Consider the following 25,252-nt stretch of genomic DNA (forward strand, 5'->3'; position numbering starts at 1 on the left):
AATTAAAAAGGGCACGCAAAAAATAGAAAAAGCAGAAAAAAATTTGGAAAAAGGGTTGCTTTTAGGGCGCAGGGCGCTAGCGCCTGAAATCCGTTTTTGGTTTTTTTGTGTTTTTTTTTGCTCTTCACTTTTTCAAACGACCGTGAAAAAATTGGGTCAACCTTTTCGGGCTGTTAAAGAAGGGGCGGCAAAATTGTTTCTTCTTCAGCCCCCCGGGGTTGGGGCGGCCACGGTACGCCACTGATATAGCACGACATTTAAACGTTTTCTGGCCACTTTTCTAACCTTTTGTTAATGTTAATGTTTTTGAAAACGTTTTGTGTTTCCTGGGTAGATACAGTTATACCAGGAAACACTCACTTGGCTATTTACGTTGACGCTCCGCGCGCTAGCACCATTACGAAATTGAGGTTAGCGGTTTAGAGTTATGTAAGGGTATGTACATCCATACTACCTTCACTTGTAACCAACACAACATAAAGTGACCCGTCCACCCCAAATGATTACTTACGTAGAACTAAGGGCCTATAACACAAGCATAATAATTGGTTTTTGAAAATGGCTTTATCCAAATATCTAAGATAGGTATAAGAATCTGCGCAATGTTGTAGCAAATATGAAGAAAAGACGTAAAGTGAGCCATTATGTTGAAAGAAATACGGTTACAAAATGTTACGGAATTTTCTCACCGAATTGCGGCATATCCATGTTCTATTTCCTTATAATTTCAATATACTTGAGGCAAACAAATCAAACTGATTCGTTTTAAAATCAAGATTAGATAAGTAGGCCCTAAAAATGGTCACACAAATTAAATCCAGAAATATAGCCGTTTGTTACATTTTACAGTATACACAAATTAAAAAGTCATTTTTTTTTTATCACGAAGAGCCAATGAAAATAATGGAAATTCAATTACACAGTAAGTATAAAACCAGTGTAGTCCAAGAAAAATATATGATTTTGCATTCAATTTTATAATACATGAACAATAATTTATATATTGTTATATACACATTTGTTTAAACCAACATTAATAACAGAATATTCCTATTGTTTTGATAATAATAAAATATATTTTTGAGCGCCTACAACAAAAGAACGTTCACCAAGCGCTTTACAAAGCAAAAATACATGAAAGCAATAATACACAAATTTAAAAGTACAAGCCACCTGTACAATACCTTAAATTGAAAACAAGTTTACAATATCTTAAATTAAGTACAATAATGATACAACTTAAAATACACAGGGGAAAGAAGAATTACGCATCGCACACTAGCACATTTAAATATGAATTTACAAATGGAAACATAACATGCATAGGCAGATATACCAGCGTAAAAACTCATGTAGAACAGATAGTTTGAATAACATCCGTGTACAACATCATTTTTGGTGTGTTTTCTAAGAATGAATTTTTCTTCAAAACCATTAGAGGTAAAGACATGACCAATAATAGGAAACATACTATCTTGCTACAGCTTACAAACACAAATTATTCAAATGTCGGTAAGTATTTTATTTTAATTTTTGAAGTTGGGCACGGTTAATTTTAAATCACCCTGTATTACTGGCATAAGATCTTTCCTTGCAAACCCTAAAGAAGAGAACGAAAATAAGTGTAGGAACAGCTATATATCGTCATAGATTTAAAATCTATGATATCGTATAGGAAGTAACATAAAAAGGCCTCAAAGGCAAAAGGCGTATGTCTACAAAGTTTTGTTAAGTTATGCTTTAAAAATGGTTAATAACCCCACATGTTCCCCTTTCCCCTTTTACAAGTAAACTGCACTTATCTTCTAATATTCTACGTAACTTTTAAGACAATTAAGTAACATTTTAATTTAATCTGACGTGTTCTTTGTCAAGTTCTCAAAATAAATACCCCATTATTGGAATAATTCTTTGTCTTTTAGAAAAGTACTTAGATATGATTTTGCATGATTAATCGAATTTCTGTTTGCACCCTCACCATCATCTACAAAAGAAAATTCGATGTTGGATGCTTTTGTATACTGTTTTGACCACATGTAGAATAAAAGAAGTTATTTGACATTTTTGATTATTATTTGTTGGCATAATAAACATGCCGTCTTCCCATTTGTAAAAAATATATTTATAACTCTTTTTACCTTTAGACTACTTCGTTTTATTCAATTCGGCAATATGTATTCAATTTGAAACACTGACACCTCAATTCCCACAATAATTATTTGACAAAAAAGTCAGTGAGGAAATCAGGAAAGCAAAGTCCCGGAGCAAAGTTTGGCAATAGTTTAGGCACTTAAGGTTGAAATGGAAGGTTTTGCTTTTTTCTTAAAGTGGTTTCTAAGGTCAACTTTTACTCAATGTGGCAGCACTCATGAAGACTGTAAAAAGAGCCCATTGTAGCCTTTATGAATAAAATAAATGTTACATTGTGGGAATTGAGATGCCAATGTTTGAGACAACTAATTTCATGCTACTTTAGTACCACCATTCTCTCTCTTCGTTATACTGGTATTCATCTTCCCAGAGTCTCTCGGCCAAGAGTTCCAACTCGTCTTCAATCTTGTTCATACCCCACCCAATCTGTTCGTTGTTCTGTGCGTTCTCTTTTTCCAGCCATTCCATGAGTGGCGCGAAGTATTCCTTAATAGCTGAGTTGTCAATTTTACGTTTCCCAGTCAACACTTCGAGGGTATCTGTCCATGGCTGGCTCGTGCCATATGATAACATTTCTCTGCAAATAAAAAAAAGAATTGGTGAGAATATTAAGTGTCAGTCTAATTTATTTTGGAAAAAAGATCACAAACGATTTGCAACACAGCATAATATTATTACCGAAACCGTATCCTCGCGCTAACGTTTAGTTGAGATAGTATGAAGACGTCTGACAACTTGATGAATGTTGACATTTTAGGAGCGCGGCATCTCTTTGTCATGTCTGTGACATGTCTGTGTACCGGGCGCTATGGGTTTGGGATTTTCTTTTGCTACATTAGTGGAACCAGTGTTTTTTGGCATCCTTGCACCTGAAATGATAAAAATTCTATGACTCCTGCGGTTCATTCGAGGGGTCGAAGGTCAGAGTGGGGCCAAAACTTAACAATAGTCTCACCATGTTGTAATGTATCTCAAATTGTTCCTCTCATCACAGGGAATAAAAAAGTCAATTGTCAATTTTTTTTACGGTGCATAGTTCAGGAGTTATAATAGGTCAAATGTCAAAAATTTCATACACAGAAGTCTAAATTTAAAAATGGTCCGATTTCATCGATACTGGTCTCGAATTACTCCCCGTAATATAGGAAATCTCGAACACAAAATTCACAATTTTGGTGGGGTTTTTATTCAGAGTTTATGCAACCTAAGTCCAATAGAAATATGTACGTGCATAACCTTTGACCCATGATTTCATCCAATTCTGAGGTTATACATTTCTCAAACAAATTATTTTCCTATTTCATTTGCCGAGAGTAGTATTTAGAGACAACTAGTGATTGAATCGGTGCATTTTGAAAATTTGGCCTCTGTGCATGAGCTATTTGACATTTGACCAAGTAGTTTACTCTATAACTCCTGAACTAAGCATGCTAGTTCAGAATGACAATTGACATTTTTTATTCCTAGCAATGAGAGGAACAAATTTTAACTTTTGGCCCAATTATGACCTACCATCCACTCCACTATAAATGTAGCAAAACCGATCCTAACTCAAAAATCATCCGATAGCGCCCTATACTACATCGCGGTTACAAGATATTTTGAAAATCTTGTTCTTTCTTCAGTGATTTTCTCCCTTTGTAATTGAGCTTTAGAGTCAAAATAATGAATAATAGTGAAAGTAGATAATGTACAGGCATGACCGATTTAATGTGCCGATGCCCGATTTTTAGGACAATAGATCTCTTGATCGATTCCACGTACACTGTTCAGTACACCAAATCTTTGACAAGGGTAAAGAAAGACTCATACAATACACTGGAACTTCGTGGACTTCAAAGCAGCATTTGACACCATATGGAGGGAGGCCCTTTGGAAATGTTTGCGATCAGTAGGAGTAGACACCAAACTGACTGGTGAACCTCATTGCAAAAATGTACGAGCAAACCAAATGCTCAGTCGTGATAAATGGACAGATCACCGATTGAATTGAAGTCCTAGTTGGTGTTAGACAGGGATGTCTGCTCTCACCATGCCTCTTCAATCTATATCTGAATTTTGTCATGAAGGACATCCAAAAGCTAGGCTCAGGTGTGCAGATGGATGACATGTGTATTAACAACATCTGATATGCAAATGACACCACACTCATTGAGAACCTGCAAATCTGCACTAATGTATTGGAAAAAGCATGCAGCAGCTGGGGAATGAAAATTAACCCAACAAAATGCAAGAGCATGTCTGACGATCCAGGAGATTTCATGCTGAACCAAATTCCCATTGACAAAGTAAATAACTTCGTCTTTCTGGTTAGAAGTGTGCCCTCAGTAGAAGAGAATATTAAACGTCGCACAAAGTTAGCAGCCTGGGCATTTGGTAGACTGAAAAATACCATCTGGTCTAATAATTTCATCACCAGATCGCTGAAAGTATTAAAAAGGATCTCACCCTACCTATTGCCACCTAAGGGCCAGAAACCTGGGCGCTACGTGAATCCGATCGACACAGACTGGATGTTTTTGAAATGCGATGCCTTAGGGCAATGCTTGGAGTTTCTCTACTTGACAAAATCCACAACAATTCCATCAGACAGAGTCTCAACATCACTAGCTCAATCAACGATGTCATTTACCGGAGACGTTTGAAATGGGCTGGGCATATCTTCAGGATGCCCCAACATCGACTTCCCCACCAAGCCTACATTAATGATTTCAGCAAGAAAAGACCACTAGATCGTCCACCAACCAGACCATATTCAGAGGGACCTGGGAATGAACCCACAAGAAGCAAAGACACAAGCAGCAGACAGAATTGAATGGAGGAGGCTTACTCGGCAGAGGGCAAAGGGACACAACGTCCTGTGCAGATAAGTCAAGTAAGTCAAAGTACTGAGGTACAAGTGTATAAAACACAAGTGGTTCTACGTCGTGCACTCGTGACGTGACATGCCATGTTTTGACATTTTCAGATTCTCTTCAAATCAATACTCACCTAAGTGCCTTCCCTGCCTCCTTTGATCCGTAGATATTGCATTCATGGAGAGGTCCTTCAAACCCTGCTTCTTTGCATAATGAACGATGAAACTGGAACTGGATTAAAAAGCTTACGAAATATCTGGGGAAGAATGAAGACACACGTGTGGTAAATAAATACCACAGTGGTATCACTTGCTGGTTTTATTGTCGAATCAAAATTATGTTACGTAGTGTGTGGGAGTGGCGGGGGGGGGGGATTGGTGTGGGGTTTTTTTGTATTACTTGGTTTTATTTTTCATAACGACGAATCCAAGATTGGATCCAGTCTGCGTCTATATAACTATAAATTGTCCTATTTATGTCAAACAAAGAGACCGACGTACATTGCAGTTGTTCATGAGAGGTTGGGAAGGGACTGGCTTTACATGGGATGGATACAATCCTTAGCGAGATAGCTGATCCTCGTCAATGTAATATCTGAAGCATTCTGAATGTTATTAGAATGGGTATGATTAATAACACCTACATACATTAATTCCATGAATTATACTCAACATTACCTTATATATGGAGTCCCGGATGGAATGTGATATTTTGCACCAGGATCGAAGTCTTTTGAGCTTCTTGCAATTGGAGGAACCAAACCCTGATATTTCAGTCTATATTCCCACCATTTATCATTGTAATCTTCTGGTTTAATGTTACCACGGAAGACTTGCCATCGCCATTTGTCAATCATTAAACCAAATGGTAGGAAGGCAATTTTGGATAACGCAATCTTCATCTGATAGTTTATTGTGGCCTCTGAAATTAAATGAAAGAAATTCGTGAATATTTCAATAACATTAATCGCCTTTATAGGGTACAGCTCAGTAAAAGAAAATTGAACTAGCGTCTACGGCTAGGGCAATTTAGGAAACAGCACTCGCCGGTCCATCCTAGGAAATACCTACCACTTTTTCCTACCAAAGCTATACTTGGGCAACAGAAGTTAAAACAATATGCTTTTCCCTTAATTCTAAAATGGCGACCAAATCCTCAAAAACTCATATAGCCTTAATATGTTATGGAACTATCATATTTTACCTTCAAATCACACACAGATATCAATGAGCATAATGTACAATTCATATATATCATGGGGCCACATCAAATGTGCGTTTGTCTCCAGGAAGTTGTCTCTGGGGCCCAAATTCTTAAATCTAAACTAGTGAAGTGATGTCAAACTTACCTTTACTCCTGGTTATGGTATCCAGCAAGTTAATTTTATGTAAGTAGTTTGGGGTGACAACAGATAGAGCTATGGTATCACCCACAGCCTCATGGAATCCAGGGTTGGCTCCACTACGGAATATGACTGGTAGATCGGAGTACTGGAGGTAGTATTCACAATGACCCATCTCGTGGTGAATGGTGTACAGATCCTCCATGTCAACTTCGGTGCACATTTTAATTCTACCATATAATATAAAAAGTAGTAAGTAGAATCATTTCCTTTTCTCTGATGACAAATTCAGTAATGTGTATTTGTACTGATACGAAGCTTTGCCTACTACTTTGGCTTTGGCAAACCTTTATTTATAATCACACTCATAATAATGGGTACCAATGGTAGTCTACAGTTATTCTTAAATAATTATTCAAGTTTCAAATTTTGGTACAAAAAAGGCAATTGTAGTGTATCCCATTTTATTTCAAGCTCTGTATTGCAATCAGCACAACTAATAATGTTTCACTGTAAGAGGTAGGAGCATAAGCTTTCCAATACACGAGCATATACATATCATCATTTTTTAATGCGATGGATACAATGTGATCCTAGGGATGATTATTTGTGTATACTTTAAATTATTTTTGTATGTTTATACATAATTGTTAGAATCCGTTTGAATATCCTTCGTTTGCATCCTTTGTACGCACCATGTTGACGAGATCAAAATCGTGTTCATGTTTTTTTTCTTTTGTTTTTGTTTTGTTTTGTTGTTGTTTTGGTTTTTTTTGTTGGTTTTTTTTGTTTCTTGTTTTTTGTGATTGCTTTTTCTGTTTTTGCACTGTGCTAAAACTGATCAAAGAAATTAACGTCGCCATTTATCAGAACCAAATGCAGTACCGATTAAAATTTAGAACATTTTCGAGAATCTTGCATGACAAAAAACAGTTGTTGACAATCTTCGACAAAGTTACATATATAATAACAACATTTGTTTTACATAATATTTTTTACTTAACGTGGTGGGCACGGTGGCCGAGCGACTCATAATCGGAAGGTTGCGGATTCGAGCCCCGGTGATGTCATCGTGTTGTGCCCTTGAATAAGGCACTTTATCTCGATTACTCCTCTCCACCTAGGTATATAAATGGGTACCGGCATTCTTAAATGCTACCTAGGAAGGAACAGGCTCCCATTGAGGGGGTATGGCGATACCCCACCAGCAGTCACGGTAAACTGGTCTAATCGCTAACGAAAGAGAGATTGGCACTCCGTCCTGCAGGTTCGACTCTTTTACCTTTTTAACGCAAGTAACGTTTCTCTCTGTGTACTGTAATATCCAGATCAACGCATATCCCATACAGAGAATTCTTATAATAAGACCCATCTTAATATTGATGGCGTCTTGCCCGGCTCACTGCAATCGTTTTAAATTTCCCGCCTCGCTAATTCCGGCCTGATTTGAGTTAGCTGAGGTAAAACGCCATCAACGGTAGTAAGGAGGTAGAGAAAACTCTTAATGATCCGCAGATGACACTCATTAAAACCCGGGGTCCCGCCCGGGGTTCTTACTTCTTTGTGGAAAGGTATGGGTACGGGGATATAACAGGCTCTTGTGTTGTGTACTCAGTTCGGAGTGCAAATTTCATAAATTTATACTGAGTACCTTTTCATAATGTTCTCCTCTAAAAAATGGAAAAAAAGTGCCAATGTTCATTTTTTTATTGCGCTATATTAAGGGATCTGGAATTAGCGTTTTGAGCGTTTCGACAGTATTTTTTGTGGGACATGAGAGCACATCAGACATATCGAATTGCATTCTGAATACGAAGAATGTCTTTCTGATATCAAATAATTTTCAATTTTTGAAATTCACGATATATTACAAATTTTATGACAAATTATTAAAATTTGATATTTTTCACATTTATAATATATAACATAAAAGTTGATGATCAATTGAAAATGTTGACCTTTTATATTGAAGATATGGTTTTTTTCCCCAAAAGACCTAATTTCTTTTGGTGTTTTGGGAAAAAATCCATATCTTTAATACGAAAGGTCAAAATTTTCAATTGATCGTCGGCTTTTCATCCCACCTACATACACTTTAAGTATAAATCATCAGATTTATAAAGTTTATTTCGAGTACTGTTAAATATAAAAATATCAATTTTTAATAATTTGTCATAAAATTTGTATCATTGCGAATTTAAAAAATCAAAATTATTTGATATCAGAAGGACATTCTTCGTATTCAAAATGCAATTCGATATGTCTGATGTGCTTTAATGTCCCACAATAAACACTGTCCAAACGTTCATACCCCACCCCTTAAGGTTATGAATTATTTTTAAACTGTTGTGATTTGGTAGTTCACAGCATCTTACGAATGGTAGTGAGATTTGGCAAAAACTGCATTGCTCAATTCATAGCGAGCGTGTAGAAGAATAATTAAAATATCACAGCTATACTTTTATAGGTGCTGCAGTTCTTGAGTTACGTTGTAAAGAGGGCTGAAACAACAACATTTTTGTATTAACGTACATAACTCATTAACAACAATAAATTAAGCAAGTTTGCAAAGTATACGATTTGTATAATGAACTTTTGCAAAACATCAAGTTGTTAATTTTCAATAATATATTGATCTAGATAAAGAACATCGATTATGTTATGTTATGTTATGTTATGTTATGTTATGTTATGTTATGTCATGTCATGTCATGTTATCGTTTTTTTAGCAAGATGTGCGAACATTTCCAGAATTTAGCAATTGAATACATGAATCCAAAACCCACCCAAGTCCATGGGAAGTGATTTTGAGAAAAAAACCTGTGTATCATTTTAATTCCTTCAGTTAGATTTACCTGGTCGATATGGTAAGTTGTACGTGCAAATGGGTGGGTTAAACTGTATTAGGTATGACGATTAGCATTTCAGGAATTTCGTGGGGTTCATTTTAAATTCTGGACTTGGGTGGTTTTTTGAATCATATACTAAGACAATAATGTTGGAATGAGATTACCACTAGTAAGATAGTACAAAATAAAGCACACAGTTATGTATAATGTTGATAAGCATTCTGCCATGTAATATAAACCACACACTTTCCTTGATTAAACCCTTTTTTTTTCAAAAGTCACTCTACAGCAATTAATGTGTTACAAGTGGACTTTTATACATACTGGATTTCAATCAATGTGTTACAAGACTCAAATCATGGACTTGGGTTGATTCTTTCATACATGCTATTTTTCACATGCTCAATAGACACAGAGGATGAATTTGAGTTGCTCTTTCATGCATATGACAGGCCTATGTATAGCAACACTTTCCCATGCTTAACTCAATTTGGCCAAAGTATGGACTTGGGTGGCTTTTGTATTCATATATTCAAATTTAAAGTCGAAGTTGGTATACTTTTGGAGTAAGTTTCTTTTCTTTCAAATGTGATATGTTAGCGAGATATATTCACTATGCTCATTTGTATTTACCGTACTTCACGATCTTTCATAAAGTCGTATGCAGAGGCGTGACAAACCACATCTCTATCGTTTGGCTTCACAAACATTGAATATTTCCAAAAGTTTTCTGGCATAGGATCCATTCCAAGTGACACAAAGAATCTCTCTGCTATCCTAAACATATAGGTCTGGTTGTACTTTTGTTCCAACATTGCATCTGTGACGTCTATTTCGTCCACATCTCGAAAGGGTTTAGCAATATCGTATATATTATTCCATTGTTGGGCCCACATGTTACCTAAGATGTAAAGAATGAAGATTTTAACCTATAGTGTCATCTTTTTGTTATTAGACGTATTAATTAATTGTTAAGAATAGAACAACATGAACACTCTGATTCTTTCACTCACCTTTCTTTGCTTGTTTCAGTCAAAACCAAAAATTAATTGTTTGCTTGTCCACAAAACCGCTCAAGAAGGTGGGATCGGTTGGTCACATTATCTTGTTTTGTTTTTTAATTAGAACCCAAAACATGCATAATTAGCTTAAAATTAAATTATATGCGAATTGGTATAATCCATTGTAGTAGCGTAGCAAGGACTTTTTTGAGGGGGCAAAGCCAAATTTTCGGTCCTATTTGTCAATTTTGTTCCATTTTTAGTCATTTTAAAGATACTTTACTCTTTTCTGTGGGGGCAGTTCCCCCCCCCGGCTCCCTCTGGCTACGCCCCTGATTCTCCTCATACATGTTTTAAAACAGTTTAAAGACGAAATCAAAACTCGACCGCCGCGGCAGTCAGCCGCCAGTTGCTATTGTTTGAAAAAAATGGAAACCGGGCGGAACCCGACGGAACCGGCGGTCAACCGCCGGTCGAGTTTTGATTTCATGCCTTAGAATTGTAAAGGAACCGTAACGTGTGTGTTAAAATTCAGAAAGTGTGTTGTTTGCAAGGACCATATCCAAGAAGGGGATTCTGTCACCAGTAATTCCAACAATTCCTCCCACAGGATCAGGGGCAACATCACCTGCACCACATCTAATGTAGTGTATCTCATTTCTTGCAGAGTTTGTGGTATACAGTATGTGGGAGAAACCAAGAATGCACTTAAGAAGCGGTTTTATGGACACCGGTCCACAGTCAACACCAAGAAGCTTGACACCCCTGTTGGTGATCACTTTAACCTCCCCAACCACTCTATCTCCGACATGATCCTTCAGGGGATTGAGTCTTTAGGTAACCGTCCTGACACCGTCCGTGCCAGCAGGGAGAAATTCTGGATGAAGCGCCTACGTACCATCCAGCCACATGGTCTCAACATCCAAGAGGGAAACGATTAACTTGGTTTTCATTATCATAATATTCCAACCAACCCCCCCCAATTTTTTTTTCTTCCTATTTTGTTATTTATATTTTCCATCCACTTTATTATTTTAGTTTTTATTTCCTTTTACTTCCATCATCATGTATTATGTTTTTGTAGTTTTATTTTTACCACACATTTTCATTTTTCTATTCAGCCCATTGTCTTCATTCATTTCCTTATCCCTCTCATCTCCATTCATGACATCCCACTTCCTGCCCCAATTGATAGTTCCCAGGAACCACTTATGTCTTCTATTGTCTTGCTAATTTCCTTTTCCTTTATGTCCATGTCACTATATATATGCATGTTTGTGTGTTGTCTTGTCACTTTGCCTTTGATAAAGATCCTGCTAGGATCGAAAGCTCAGGCCCCTAAACTTTGAAATTTTACTTAAACAGGCTATTTTTGTGGATAAGCAGTTTACAACAGCTCACCTTTTAACATTATAATAATTCTCTGTTGCAGTATCCCCTTGTGGTGATCCTCCTTATCCATATTGTATATCGTATATTTGTTACTGTTATCTGTGTTAACCATTTTGCATGTTATTTTTTTACAGCTTTTTGCCATATATTAATTGTCATTTACACCCCTCTTTTTCAGCATCCACGTGTACTATAGTTATATTTACCATGTCTAACCCAACATCTTTATTTCAGCAACTCAGGAAGACCAAACAGAAAGCCATGCGTTATTCTTTTCATCAAGATAACTACAGATTTTATTCCCACTCTCGCATTATTCCTACAGGCCTACAGATAAAATGTACACCAGCGCTGGGCACTCTCTCTGGTCCTCTACAGCAGAAGTGGAATCAACTGTTATATGGTACATCTATCCGTCTCATCAATATCCTAACTGAACATTGTGCTGCTTCTCTTGACAGTTTCTCTGATGAAATCACTGAACTCGAAGATGACCTGCGATCATGTTGTACAGAGGCCCAATGGGAACAGTTTAATAATGAGATAGATTTATGTTTGTCCACACAGAAAGCCGAACTTCTTGATCGCAGAAACAGGAAGATCCGTGGCATCTTGGAGAAACGTCAACAGCACAACAGAAGACGGTTTAGGCGTCCTGCAGCTACTAACCATGATAACGAAAACCTTCCCTCCACAGTCGTTAATTTATCATCCTCCTCTCTTTCCTCCGCTGAATTGGATCTTCTCTCCAAGGGCCTCAAGTTCTGTCCCACCCCTCCAGAGGTTAACCAGGTAGAACTCAGTCAGGATCTCACTCAATACTATCGTCGCATACGTCTACGGGAGTTTTTCCTTGATGAGCCAGCATCTGAACCTGAGCCTTTTCGCAAGAAAAGCAGTTGGGTCCCTCCCAAGAACAGGGTTCCAGCCATGGAGACATACGTGCAGGTTGTTAGTTCCCAAGTTAACAATTCTGCCAATTCTTCCCACAGGACACATGACAACTTACCCCGTGAGGAACGCCAGGCACTCAAGTCTCTCAGAACCAGGACTGACATCATCATCAAGCCTGCTGATAAAGGATCTGCTGTAGTTGTCATGGATCGCCAAAAGTACATCGATGAGACCATGAAGCACCTCAACAATCGTACTAACTATGCTCTTGTTGATTCTGATCCTACTGACTCTTTCTCTCAACAGATACAGACCACCCTGGATGACATGCATGCTCGTGATGAATTAACCGACAAAGCCCACGCATTTCTTTCTCCTACAGGTTCTAAAGCTGCTCGATTTTATCTCCTCCCCAAGATCCACAAGCCTGGAATCCTGGTCGACCCATTGTATCCGGTAATGGTTACCCCACTGAGAACATATCTCTCTACGTTGACCACTTCATTAAACCCCTTGTTTCACAGACTCCGTCATACATACACGACACCCCGGACTTTCTCAGGAAGCTTGAAGCCATCACGGACCAGATCCCCAGCACTGCCATCATTGGCACTTGTGATGTGTCATCCCTGTATACTAATATCCCATTCAGTGAAAGAATTGCAGCTACCTGTGAAGCGCTGTCTAGAAGTGACCACACCAGTCCCCCCATTGATGATCTGAAGACTCTCATGAATCATGTACTAACTAAGAACAATTTCACCTTCATGGGAGAACACTATTTACAGGTATTTGGGACATCGATGGGGACCCGCATGGCACCGTCGTTCGCCTGCCTCTTCATGTCTAGGCTTGAAGAGCAGATGTTGGATGCTGCCCCTTGTCGTCCATGGATTTGGTGGAGGTACATTGACGATGTGTTTTTCATCTGGACCAGAGAAGAAGACAGCCTTCACACTTTCCTTGACCATGTCAATTCCTTCCACAGAACTATTAAATTCACATCTGAACTTTCTCACCACCAGGTCAACTTCTTGGATGTCACCATCAGAAAGGAAAATGACTCCTTGTCACAGATCTCTACACCAAGCCCACAGACAGTCACCAGTATCTACACTCTTCCAGTTGCCATCCCCAACATTGTAAAAGTGGTATAGCATACAGCCAAGCTCTCCGCCTCCGCCGCATTTGTACTAATGATTCTGACTTTTCACAGCATGCTAGGGACCTCAAGAGGAACCTTACAACTAGGGGACACAGCGCACACAAAGTGCAGCAGGCCATCAACAAGGTCAAATCTCTTCCCAGGTCAGATGTACTGAAGCAGAAGCCCAGAAGCCAAGACACCAATACCAGAGTCCCTCTTGTGGTCACTTTTCATCCTAACCTCCCTCCTCTCCGCAGCATCACTAATGACAATCACCATATACTTCAAACCTCAGATCGGCTACAACGAGCGGTCCCCGATAACCCCATCCTGGCCTACAGGCGTCCCCGCAATCTTAGAGATCTTCTTGTGAGAGCTGAAGTCCCCCCTCTTTCTGATACTATTCCTTCCACACAACAGGGTACTGTCACATGTGATTCCAGGTGTGTTGTTTGCAAGGACCATATCCAAGAAGGGATTCTGTCACCAGTAATTCCAACAATTCCTCCCACAGGATCAGGGGCAACATCACCTGCACCACATCTAATGTAGTGTATCTCATTTCTTGCAGAGTTTGTGGTATACAGTATGTGGGAGAAACCAAGAATGCACTTAAGAAGCGGTTTTATGGACACCGGTCCACAGTCAACACCAAGAAGCTTGACACCCCTGTTGGTGATCACTTTAACCTCCCCAACCACTCTATCTCCGACATGATCCTTCAGGGATTGAGTCTTTAGGTAACCGTCCTGACACCGTCCGTGCCAGCAGGGAGAAATTCTGGATGAAGCGCCTACGTACCATCCAGCCACATGGTCTCAACATCCAAGAGGGAAACGATTAACTTGGTTTTCATTATCATAATATTCCAACCAACCCCCCCCCCCCAATTTTTTTCTTCCTATTTTGTTATTTATATTTTCCATCCACTTTATTATTTTAGTTTTTATTTCCCTTTTACTTCCATCATCATGTATTATGTTTTTGTAGTTTTTATTTTTACCACACATTTTCATTTTTCTATTCAGCCCATTGTCTTCATTCATTTCCTTATCCCTCTCATCTCCATTCATGACATCCCACTTCCTGCCCCAATTGATAGTTCCCAGGAACCACTTATGTCTTCTATTGTCTTGCTAATTTCCTTTTCCTTTATGTCCATGTCACTATATATATGCATGTTTGTGTGTTGTCTTGTCACTTTGCCTTTGATAAAGATCCTGCTAGGATCGAAAGCTCAGGCCCCTAAACTTTGAAAATTCAGAAAGGTAAAATAACACAAATAACTTTTCTGGATATTAGGGTCGGTATCATTTTCTCCGGCCGATTTTCAAAATAAGCGTAGGTCAGTGCAGGACAAGCAAACAACTTTTTGTGGTCTGATCCGTAGCTATTCGTGTGGCTGATGATCCGATCATTTGTTTGTTCGTCTCCTGTGTACCTCTTTCAGTCCTCAGTCATTGGTATTTATGTACGTGTCTCGGTGTATTTTAATTTTAATTACAAACATATTAATATTACATTGTTTAGAGAATTCCTATAGTCTTACCAAGTAAATGTGCAGGGATGGGTCCATATCGGTTTACTCGTCCTGGGTATTGTTCAGCAAGTCTACGTCGTATAAATGCGTGCAGTTGTTTGTACATTGGTTTAACCTCTTCATACAGAGCATCTACCATCTCTTCTAGACCATCGTTTGGGATTTCATAATCTTCCCGCCATAACTGACCTGCGTCTGTAGAGGACAAAATATATAACGAACACGATAGAAAATACAGCAGAGTCCATTATTTATTTTGATAGATAGTGCATAGGACGAATCATTGGGAATTTCCCAACGCCTTGAAGATTATGAAGCCTGTTGTTGGTAATTTACTTTCAGCAGGTAGTGTCAGGACCACGTGGATGAGATTGAAATTAGAACATGCCCAAACACAAATTTATTGTTTTGTCAAATGAAATGTAAAAGAAAAAAAAGACTTTTATTGAAATTTATTTTTTGTGATTATCACCCAAATTTAATTGTACCGATTGTTTTTACCACATACCTCCGTTTGGGGCAGCTACATTTTTCAATTCCACCCAATCTGGGTAAAGTTTTCCGATTTCACGCCCAACAGCATCGTGCCAACCTTTCCAAACCCACAAATTCTCGTCGTAATCACGAGAATTTGCTATAATATCCTCTAATTCTGGTTCTAAGGTCAAACATTCCTTTTTGGTTGTGGGTTTCATCTCTCTCGTTGGGTATTTCTCTCCTTTTGGTCGACATACTTGGCCTTTTCCATAGATGTCAATCATTTCGGTTGAAACGTAATTTAACCGTCTAAAATAAACCAACAAAACAAAGCCAAACTTGATAACCCTGCTTACAACTTAAAATGCGGGATGCGGCCTTCGCGGTTCAATTGTTTAGCTATAATTGTAACCAGCTTTAGCTTAACATACTTACGTTATGTAACCACGGGGTTGTGTTTTTAATTTTCCTTTTATCTTCGTTTTCTTGGCGTTTGGCTCGGTCCCTGGGATGATTTTAATCGGAGTCGGACCTCTTCATCATTTTTCAAAGCTTTTTGTCTCTCTCTTCCTCTCTTCCCTTTTTTAATTTATTAACACGTACATAATTTTGTGTTAGGAATTGTGCCAGGGGCGGAATCTCATGGATTTGGAAATTTCCTATAATCGTACAAATCCGGGTAACAAATTCTATATAAGAAGTGAAAATGTAAAAGTTATGGGTAAAATTCTCCAAATCATTATTATAATCCAAGACTAATCAAAATTCCCTTTAAAAGGGAAAGCCAGCCTCAATGTAGAAGAGGTCTTGTAATTAGTTTTGGTCAATGTGAAAGGCATTTTTAGCAGTAGCGTAGCCAGCGGGGGGGCAGGGGGGCAGAGTGGCCCCCCCATGACAAAAAAAATGAAAGAAAAAAAAGTGCCCCTCTGACAAAAAATAAAAGGGGAAAATCAGGAGGGCAAAGGAAAAGAAAAGGGGCAAGGAGCCCTTTTCTACCGAAATTCAGCCCGAAAATACACAATTTTTTCGCGCTACGCGCGCATATTGCAAAGATTAAGCCCTTTCCATCCTGATAAAGGGCGAAAATAGTGTAAAATACCAATTTTTTGCGCGCTACGCGCGCACATCGTCCCAATAAAGCCTTTTGTCTCTATGTATTGTATGATGCAACAGTATTTTTTTTCCTCTGTGCCCCAAAATTTTTATTTTGCCCCCCTGACCAAAAAAGCTGGCTACGCCCCTGACAGTAGCATAGCAAGCGGGGGGGCAGGGGGGACAGAGTAACACCACAGAAAAAAAAATGAAAGAAAAAGTGCCCCTCTGACAAAAAAATGAAAGAGAAAATCAGGAGGGCAAAGGAAAAGAAAAGGGCAAGGAGCCCTTTTCTAGCAAAATTCAGGGCCAAAATAGTGTAAAATACAAAACATTGTAACAATAAACCCCCTTTTTTAGCCGGAAAATGGGCGAAAATAGTGTAAAATACCATTTTTTGCGCGCTACTCGCGCACATCATCCCAATAAGGCCCTTTTCGGGAAGCTCGAAGACATACAGTCTATATGTATTGTATGATGCAACTGCAATTTTTTTCGTCTGTGCCCCAAAAATTTTATTTTGCCCCCCCTGACCAAGAAAGCTGGCTACGCCCCTGCCCCCCCCTCCCCTATTTTAATGTTTCCACCGCCAATGATTTTACTTGTATTCAATATTGCCATACTGAAAAAGCACAAGACCAGCGGGTAAACAAGCAGAGATCTAACATAAAACAAGAAGAGACAAATGTGGCATCAGAATTCATAACGGAAGATTATTGAAAAAAAAGACAGTACTTAATTTCTATATAACTTGTTCATGTTTTGATTCAACAAATTCCACGGGGCCCATCAACAATATTACTAATTGTACTTTGTAATTCATATCTGACTTACTCTCGTTGTTTTGATTTGTTTAAATGATCTTCCCGTTGTTTGCTGTCGTCGAGCTTGCCACGTCGAACCATAAATTTGAAAATCCTATACAAAGTTGGATTTTTAAAATTCTGCCAATCGAATCGCCGTCCTTGCTTCTTCATTTTTGTACCCCAAACGGCTCTTAAATAGGAAACGTTGCCGTTTACCTGAAATAGATAATTTACCATTGATAGGATATCAATTTATTGAATATTTAAGAGTAACCCTCGCTAAATACCATGCATAGTTGGGAAAGGTGAACAAAATTACAGTGTAGGGCGAATGGGCGTTGGGTGTATATTGTAAAAATCCACTTTGCTCTCTCATATGTTTCCCGTTGCCATGGTAACGATCTGGAATGTATTTTAGGCAATTTTAGCTCACTTCAGGCTAAAAATGCTGTATTTTCCTAATAAAGAACGGACCATATCTCCATTGTTTCGAAAAGAGGAAATAATTTTGATTAAATCCGGCCCTATAAAGGACCATCTGTCTACATTGCAAGAAAAAGCACAAATTATTCACATGGTTCTCGTTTGTGTCTTTTTTACCTAGCTGGGGGGGTTGTACTGTAATGCTCTCCGATTCTTCTTTCTTTCTTTCTTCTGGCAACAAAAATTTCAAAATGCTTCTCCTCCTACATGTTACACCCTACAATCACGTAACTTGCACATATGTATCGGCTATATCCAGTGCCCATAGGGTGCAAACAGAATTGGGATCAAAGGTCATTAAAGGGGCATTTTCGGTATATAACCGAATACCTTCAAAATGCTTCTTCTGTCACATATTACATAGCACAATGACGTCACTTACACATGTGCATCGGCTTTACCCAGAGCCCATACCTTGCACTCAGAATTGGGGTCAAAGGTCATTAAGGGGGGTAAAATCTTACAATTGCCTTATCTCAACATCTGTAAGGGGTGTGGGGCTCAAAATCAGTGACAACAAATCTCATGATCAGGGAACATTTTACAGGGGTCAGGTCAAAGGTCATGCAGAGGTCAAATTTTCGAAATGCATTTTCTGGACATCTGTAAGGGATACGGGGCTCAAACTCTTGTGACAAGAAACTTACTGACCAGGGGAACACTTTGGAACGCTGTGCAGGGGTCAGGTCAAAGGTTATCTGGGTCAAATCTTATAATTTAATTTTCTGGGCATCTGTAAGGAGTATGAGACTCAAACTCGGTGACGCCAAACCTCATGACCAGGGAACATTTTTGGAACATTTTGCAGGGGTCAGATACCTCTAAAACACCAACATGCCCCAGCTAGGTTTCTGGTCTATGACCACCATTTGCCACTAGTTGACCTTGCAACACTTCGGGACAACACTTAACAATAAGCTCGGGATTGTATCTGTCAAATGCAATGTTGCCAGCCCAGAACATAAGCAAATTTAGCATTTTCTCTATTTCTTCAGACTACAGTGTCAAGTTTATGCACTGATTTGTCTTCATGTCTGTATTTCACAAAATTATCAGATATAAATATTTTTTTATTTTGTCATTTTTTTATTAAGAATCACCTGATATTATTATGTAAATTATTACTGTCTGTGTATATCCAGAGGATGCCACATATAGCTATATCCGGGCGGGACTTCCTAAACAGAACACAAAGTGTTTTTGTGTGTGTGGGGGGGGTGAATCCGGGGGGGTGAATGTGACTTTTATTCTGCTACAGGCCATGTGGGCCTAAATAAAGTAGAATGGCCTATTACGTTGATGTTGGTGAATTGTTCCCAGTGTATTCAATGTTCATGGTTCTTATCTCGGTTTAATATCTACAAATAACAAGTTGTTTCTAGCAACAATATCTGCATCTCATACCTCTTGATTGTAGTCGGTCATGTTGGTTGCATAATTCCAACTGGCAATAGCTCCTTGGTACGACTCTTCCACCTCAATGGCGTTGATTTGTTCCAGCCATTCCCATGCCAAAGTTTCATCTGTTAATAGTGTGTCGTCATCTAAATCATTAGAAAGAGCAGTTACAAATCGGTTCAGTCAATCTATTTTTAAATTTAGGAGCAACACTAAGGTACAAAGTCACGTCTATAATCATGATAATGCACGAGCGGATTGTATGTGGACTCCACAAACGAGCTACTTGTCCCTAAAATGTGTATTACAGTATATAACCTACCGGATAACACTATTTCACAATTGACGAGTTGGCTTCTTTTGGTCAAATCTTTACACGCCAATTCCTTGAGCAGCGAATCATATTTTCCAGGAAGTGATTTTAGATATTCGATGTCTGGAAATTGATATGATGAACCCAGATATACAAGGAAGAGCAGAAGAAACACAATAACCAAATTATTCTGCCGCAACATTTTTAATTTCTGTAAGAAAAATGAAGAAGAACGTTTCGATATGAAATGTTTACAGTAGACAAAAGACGATTATGGATCGTTTTATTTCACGAACAATACTTGCAACAAGATAACCTTTAAAAACCCATTTTGAAACTCTTAGAATTCCTATTTTGACCCGCCTTCAATTACATGATGTATTAAGACGTTGTAAATAGTTGATGGTGAGCTCCTTGCAAGATTCGCTTCCAATGCCATTGTGTAATTACATACTTATATTTAATTAAACATGTTAAATGTATTCTTTCATCCATCAACACTGATTGCAAACTTGAAAAGAGACTGCGAATGGTCTTATGGTGACGTTTTTGTCCCATTTTTGTCACAAACACATTGAAAACACGTCTTTCAGATTGATGTAATATCGTCAATATGTCTGCAATAAAAACAAGTACTGCAGCAAATTATCGTCAAAAGAGATCATAGTGACAATATTGTCAGTAAATATCCGCTCTCAGTTAGCGGCTAAAATCAATTAACGTTTTAAAACATTAACGACAAGTGTCTTACGTTTTGAACTGAAACACCGCTCGCTCCTTTCTGACTTTGATGTATTGGTTATTATTGGTTTACTGGATTAATATAAGCCAGTATATTATAGGCGTAGCGTCATAGGGCGTGAGGGGCACGTCCCCCATTCGATTTGAAAATTTACAAAATACCATAGGAAAATTGCCGAAAATCCGTCTGTGCCCCCTCCCCATCAGACCGTACCGGTGCGCGCTCTCCCAACATAATCGGTACGAAATACAATCGAAGTTAACCGAGGTCAAAGGTCATTTAGGGGCTAAATTTTAAACTTCTCCCGATTGGGCTTAAACTTGGTGAAAGTAATTCTCCATATCACAGGAACATGAATAAAATCAAACCGAAGTCAAATGTCACAGTCAAATGTCATAATTATGTAGTCAAACATTAGAGTATTCCTCGATATGAGGGGAAAACATGGCAAAGAGTCAAAACGGTCATCATGGGTTAAAAAGTTATCGCTATCATGCTGTTGGTGCTCTCATAGCTACAGGTGCACTCACAGCTACATTTAAATTATTATTTTACTTTAACATTGTAAACTAATGGCACACAATTATGTTTTCCTTGATAGTATTTTACTTAAAAGTACATGACTGTATGGTTGTTTCAAATTTATTGTAGCCAGCAAATAAGTGTAGAAAATAGATTACAGTGTTTATATAATAAAAAATCCTTTAAAAAAGGAATGGGGCGCGCAATGTGAGCTTGGACGTGATATGGTGAATTCCATGGTGTGTAGATTTGGTATTGTAATGATTTTTCTAGGGAAGAGTAGAAGATGATCAAATGCAAGAGAAATGTGTTTGATTGGGGAAGGTGTATGGCAGGACCGTTTTGGATGAAATAAATGGGAATGAAGCTTTCATGTCAATTTGCGATTATGTGGGGTGGGGGATTTCTGTTTTTGGGACCTATTGTCATGTAGTGAGGATATTGCTTTGGATATTGAATATTGTTGAATTTTGTTATGCAGGGGTATATGATGAATAGTGCTTGGACGTGATATGGTGAATTCCATGGTGTGCAGATTTTGTATTATAATGATTTTTCTAGGGAAGAGTAGAAAATGATCAAATGCAAGAGAAATGTGTTTGATTGGGGAAGGTGTATGACAGGACCGTTTGGATGAAATAAATGGGAATGAAGCTTTCGTGTCAATTTGCGATTATGTGGGGTGGGGATTTCTGTTTTTGGGACCTATTGTAGTGAGGATATTGCTTTGGATATTGAATATTGTTGAATTTCGTTATGCAGGGGTATATGATGAATAGTATAGAAGGCAGAAATAAGTAAGCTCCCCTGGCAAAATATGGGGGGGGGGATTACCTATGTTGACCAATAGAAAACGTTTTTATAAATGTATAACGTCTGTGATACATATACATCATCTACTTGCTAATACACTGAAAATCAAATAGAGATGAAGGATAAACAGGAAGGGTCTTTCAAAAAGACACAGTTCACGAATCAGGTGTATAGTCATTTGTTGTAACTTTCCATTTTCATATCTAACCTACTCTGCGCTATAATTCGTGATTAGAGGCATAATGATATCTATATCCTGACTCTGACTTATATAACTCTCCAGCAAACAAACTGTCACCGTCTATCGGGTTCTAAGACACACGGTAAACTTTGGGTACAAAACTCACACTCTGCAAATTAAGTCAAATTTTGCACTATGATTGTTTATTTGAGGTTTTTGGACTATGCCATTGAGATTAGGCTATTGTAGTCCATAGTGTTGGTCACTGTCTATCGGGTTCTAAGAGGCGGTAAACTGGTTAAGCCATACAAAGGTCGAAGGTCTGGATTTATTAGGTGTTTTTATAAGTCCATTAATTTTGTATTTTAAACAAAGAATATACGCTCAACATTTTATCCCGTGCATATCAGAAAACAATAATAAAATAAAATCCAAGCATATTGTGGTTTTATTTCTGAGCTGGGCATTTTTTAGCAAAACAATTGCGAAGTAAATCTAGCAACAGTGAAATTATAAGCTTTTCACAAAGTCATGTCTATATGGTGCACCCTCCGTAGAGGGCGCCCCAAAAAGAGAGATTTAATATTAACACTATCCTTTCGGCAATTTCAACACGGTGTTATGCGTTCGATTACTTTTGCCAACCGAAACTTCTTGCAAAACGAGTCTCAATTTAATAATAAATTAGGATTGCGTTTTATGTTCTTTACCCATTGAACATGCACGGTGTTGAATCAATTAACAGATAGCTTTATGTACCAGATCTGTTAAATAAAAATTCCTTTAAAAAGGAATGTGGCGCCCAATGTGAGCTGGACGGGATATGGTGAATTCCATGGTGATTAGATTTGGTATTATAATGATTTTTTTAGGGAAGAGTAGAAGATGATCAAATACGAGAGAAATGCTTCATGGAATGAAGCTTTCGTGTCAATTTGCGATTATGTGGGGTGGGAGTTCTGTTTTGGGGCCTATTGTAGTGAGGATATTCCTTTGGATATTGAATATTGTTGAATTTTGTTATGCAGGGCCTAGGGTATATGATGGATAACTAGAAGCACAAATAAGTAAGCTTCCCCCTAGTCATCTATACACTCATTCTTGTCACACGACGAATTTCGACAAAGTCATGTAAACGTAATTTCGTTTTTCACCCGACCTCCGTCCTGAAATGTTGAAAACGTGGGGTCGACGCACTCATGCCAGTTTATCCTAAGGTATACTCTGTGTCTTTTGTAGCCAACCATGTGGCTAAGAGAGGCTAGGAAATACTTAAACTAATACAAAACAATCATACCCTCCTTTCATATCAAACAATACCAAGAAATTGACAGGCCTGTTAAATCAAGGGTAAGATCGATCGTTATTCTTCATGAAACGGCACAGCCCATTTTTATGTTATTAATTCTGCTAAAAATTAATTAATAAATAACAAAATTACGTCATAATTATGACTTTAAGTCGGCCATAGAACTCTATTTTAAACAGACAAAATAGCCATTGGGGTTTCTTTCACTTTACCTTGCTAGGAACCCTTCCCAGCAGTTAGGCATATTACAATAAATATTATTTTTGCAAATACACTTCTGACCTTCAACACAGTCATGTCTTCCGAATTTATTCCTTTCTCTGCTGACCAGAATTGATTTTCGTTAATTAATGTTTTTTATCAGAGATAGTCACCACAAAGATACTGAGCTGTATTCTAATATCTTTGGTCACAATCAGTTAGCAGTCGATTCAAGCACATAAACCAATTAGTGATTTCATGATTGGTCAGTGGTTGTGTTGGTTTAAGGATTATGTGCACTGCAATCACTATGGACCACAATGGCCTCATTCCAGTGGCATATTATCAATAACCTCAATTAAATAATCATAGTGCAAAATTTGACCTTAAGTTGCAAAGTATGAGTTTTTGTACTCACATGTTCAAAGGTCATTCAATGAATGCACAAATGTATTGGGGTTAAAGAAATGTGCCTTGATAGATGAGCATGTTGTAGATTCTTCACACTGTAAACAACTAGTTCATGTGCAAACATGTTCAAAACATACATAGCTAGAATGGTCAAATGTCACCGTCTATCGGGTTCTAAGAGGCGGTAAACTGGTTTAAACCATACAAAGGTCACGGGTTATTTGGTGTTTTTATAAGTCCATTAATTTTGTATTTTAAACAAAGAATATACACACATCATTTTATCCCGTGCATATCAGAAAACAATAATAAAATAAAAATCCTAGCATATTGTGGTTTTATTTCTGAGCTGGGCATAATTTTAGCAAAACAATTAAGGAGTAAATCTAGCAAGAGTGAAATTAGAAGCTTTTCACAAAGTCATGCCTATATGTGGCCCCTCCGTAGAGGGCGCCACAAAAAAAGAAAAGAAAGGAAAGTGTAAAGGAAAACAACAACATTAAAGGTCGAAGAACGTTGATAAATCCCAAGAAAAAATCGAAACACAAAAACGAACCCGATTGACAATAGCAATCCTTGCTGTTCAACAACCTGATAATTTCGGATTATTCTGAAATATACATATTGTTAATTTGACTTTGCTTTCTCATTTAACATCCTGTTCGTAAAAAGCGAACAAGAATTGACCAAGATATGCACCTCCAAACCTTCAAACCCCAAAATCAAAAGTTGCAATTTTAACGATTCAATTGTGCCTGTTATTGATTAGCCCGTGGGGTTTGTGTGCAATACAACGATACATTCCCATTGAAATTCGTTGAAATTGGAACTTTGAGGTTTAAGGGTTTGGAAACGCATATATGGTCAATTCTTGTTCGATTTTTAATGAACAGGGTGTCAAATGAGAAAGCAAAGTCAAATTAACAAAATGTATATTTCAAAATAATCCAAACTTATCAGGTTGTTGAAGGATGACTATAACTGACGAGTTTCCTTTTTGTACCTGGTGTATTACATTACGTACATACATCATACCTTTACTGTATGTGAGTTGCCAAAGATACAGTAGCACCGTTTACGTTTAGGAAGTTCCTCCGAGTCTTCAAGTCATCTACATCAGAAGCATAATATCCTCATCAAATTGTACTCATCATCATGATCTTCGATTGACACCAAAAAGTTGAAAAAAACATCCAAACTGTGTTACAAATCTGCCATATGTTTCTACCAGTGCTAAGACTGATTTATCCCTGGTATGAAGAATTTATTAGGTTTGTCAATGCAATCGCCACGTTCCATTTTGCAATAATATAAAAACACTTCAAATAGC

General features: G+C 38.0%; 1 protein-coding gene across 1 annotated transcript; it reads right to left on the reverse strand.

The window, feature by feature from the left end:
- Positions 1–699: 699 nt before the first annotated feature.
- Positions 700–25,172, reverse strand: LOC140145916 (angiotensin-converting enzyme-like). Its single transcript, XM_072167642.1, has 11 exons — positions 24,958–25,172; positions 19,753–19,954; positions 19,437–19,576; positions 17,578–17,765; positions 15,683–15,960; positions 15,184–15,369; positions 9,834–10,101; positions 6,358–6,581; positions 5,687–5,930; positions 5,143–5,265; positions 700–2,728 (listed from the first exon to the last, which is right to left on the reverse strand). The coding sequence occupies exons 2-11, from the start codon at positions 19,943–19,945 to the stop codon at positions 2,473–2,475; spliced, it is 2,100 nt and encodes a 699-aa protein (XP_072023743.1). The 5' UTR covers positions 19,946–19,954; positions 24,958–25,172; the 3' UTR covers positions 700–2,472.
- Between the last annotated feature and the right edge of the window lie 80 nt (positions 25,173–25,252).

This window comes from Amphiura filiformis, chromosome 1 (assembly GCF_039555335.1).
Source record: "Amphiura filiformis chromosome 1, Afil_fr2py, whole genome shotgun sequence".
Taxonomy (NCBI): Eukaryota; Metazoa; Echinodermata; class Ophiuroidea; order Amphilepidida; family Amphiuridae; genus Amphiura; species Amphiura filiformis.

Coding starts and splice junctions, on each gene's coding strand:
- LOC140145916 (XM_072167642.1), bottom strand. CDS start 19,945: ATGTTGCGGCAGAATAATTTGGTTATTGTGTTTCTTCTGCTCTTCCTT. Junction 5,931..6,357: donor TACCATAACCAGGAGTAAAG/GTAAGTTTGACA, acceptor ATTTAATTTCAG/AGGCCACAATAAACTATCAG. Junction 5,266..5,686: donor TCCGGGACTCCATATATAAG/GTAATGTTGAGT, acceptor ATTCTTCCCCAG/ATATTTCGTAAGCTTTTTAA.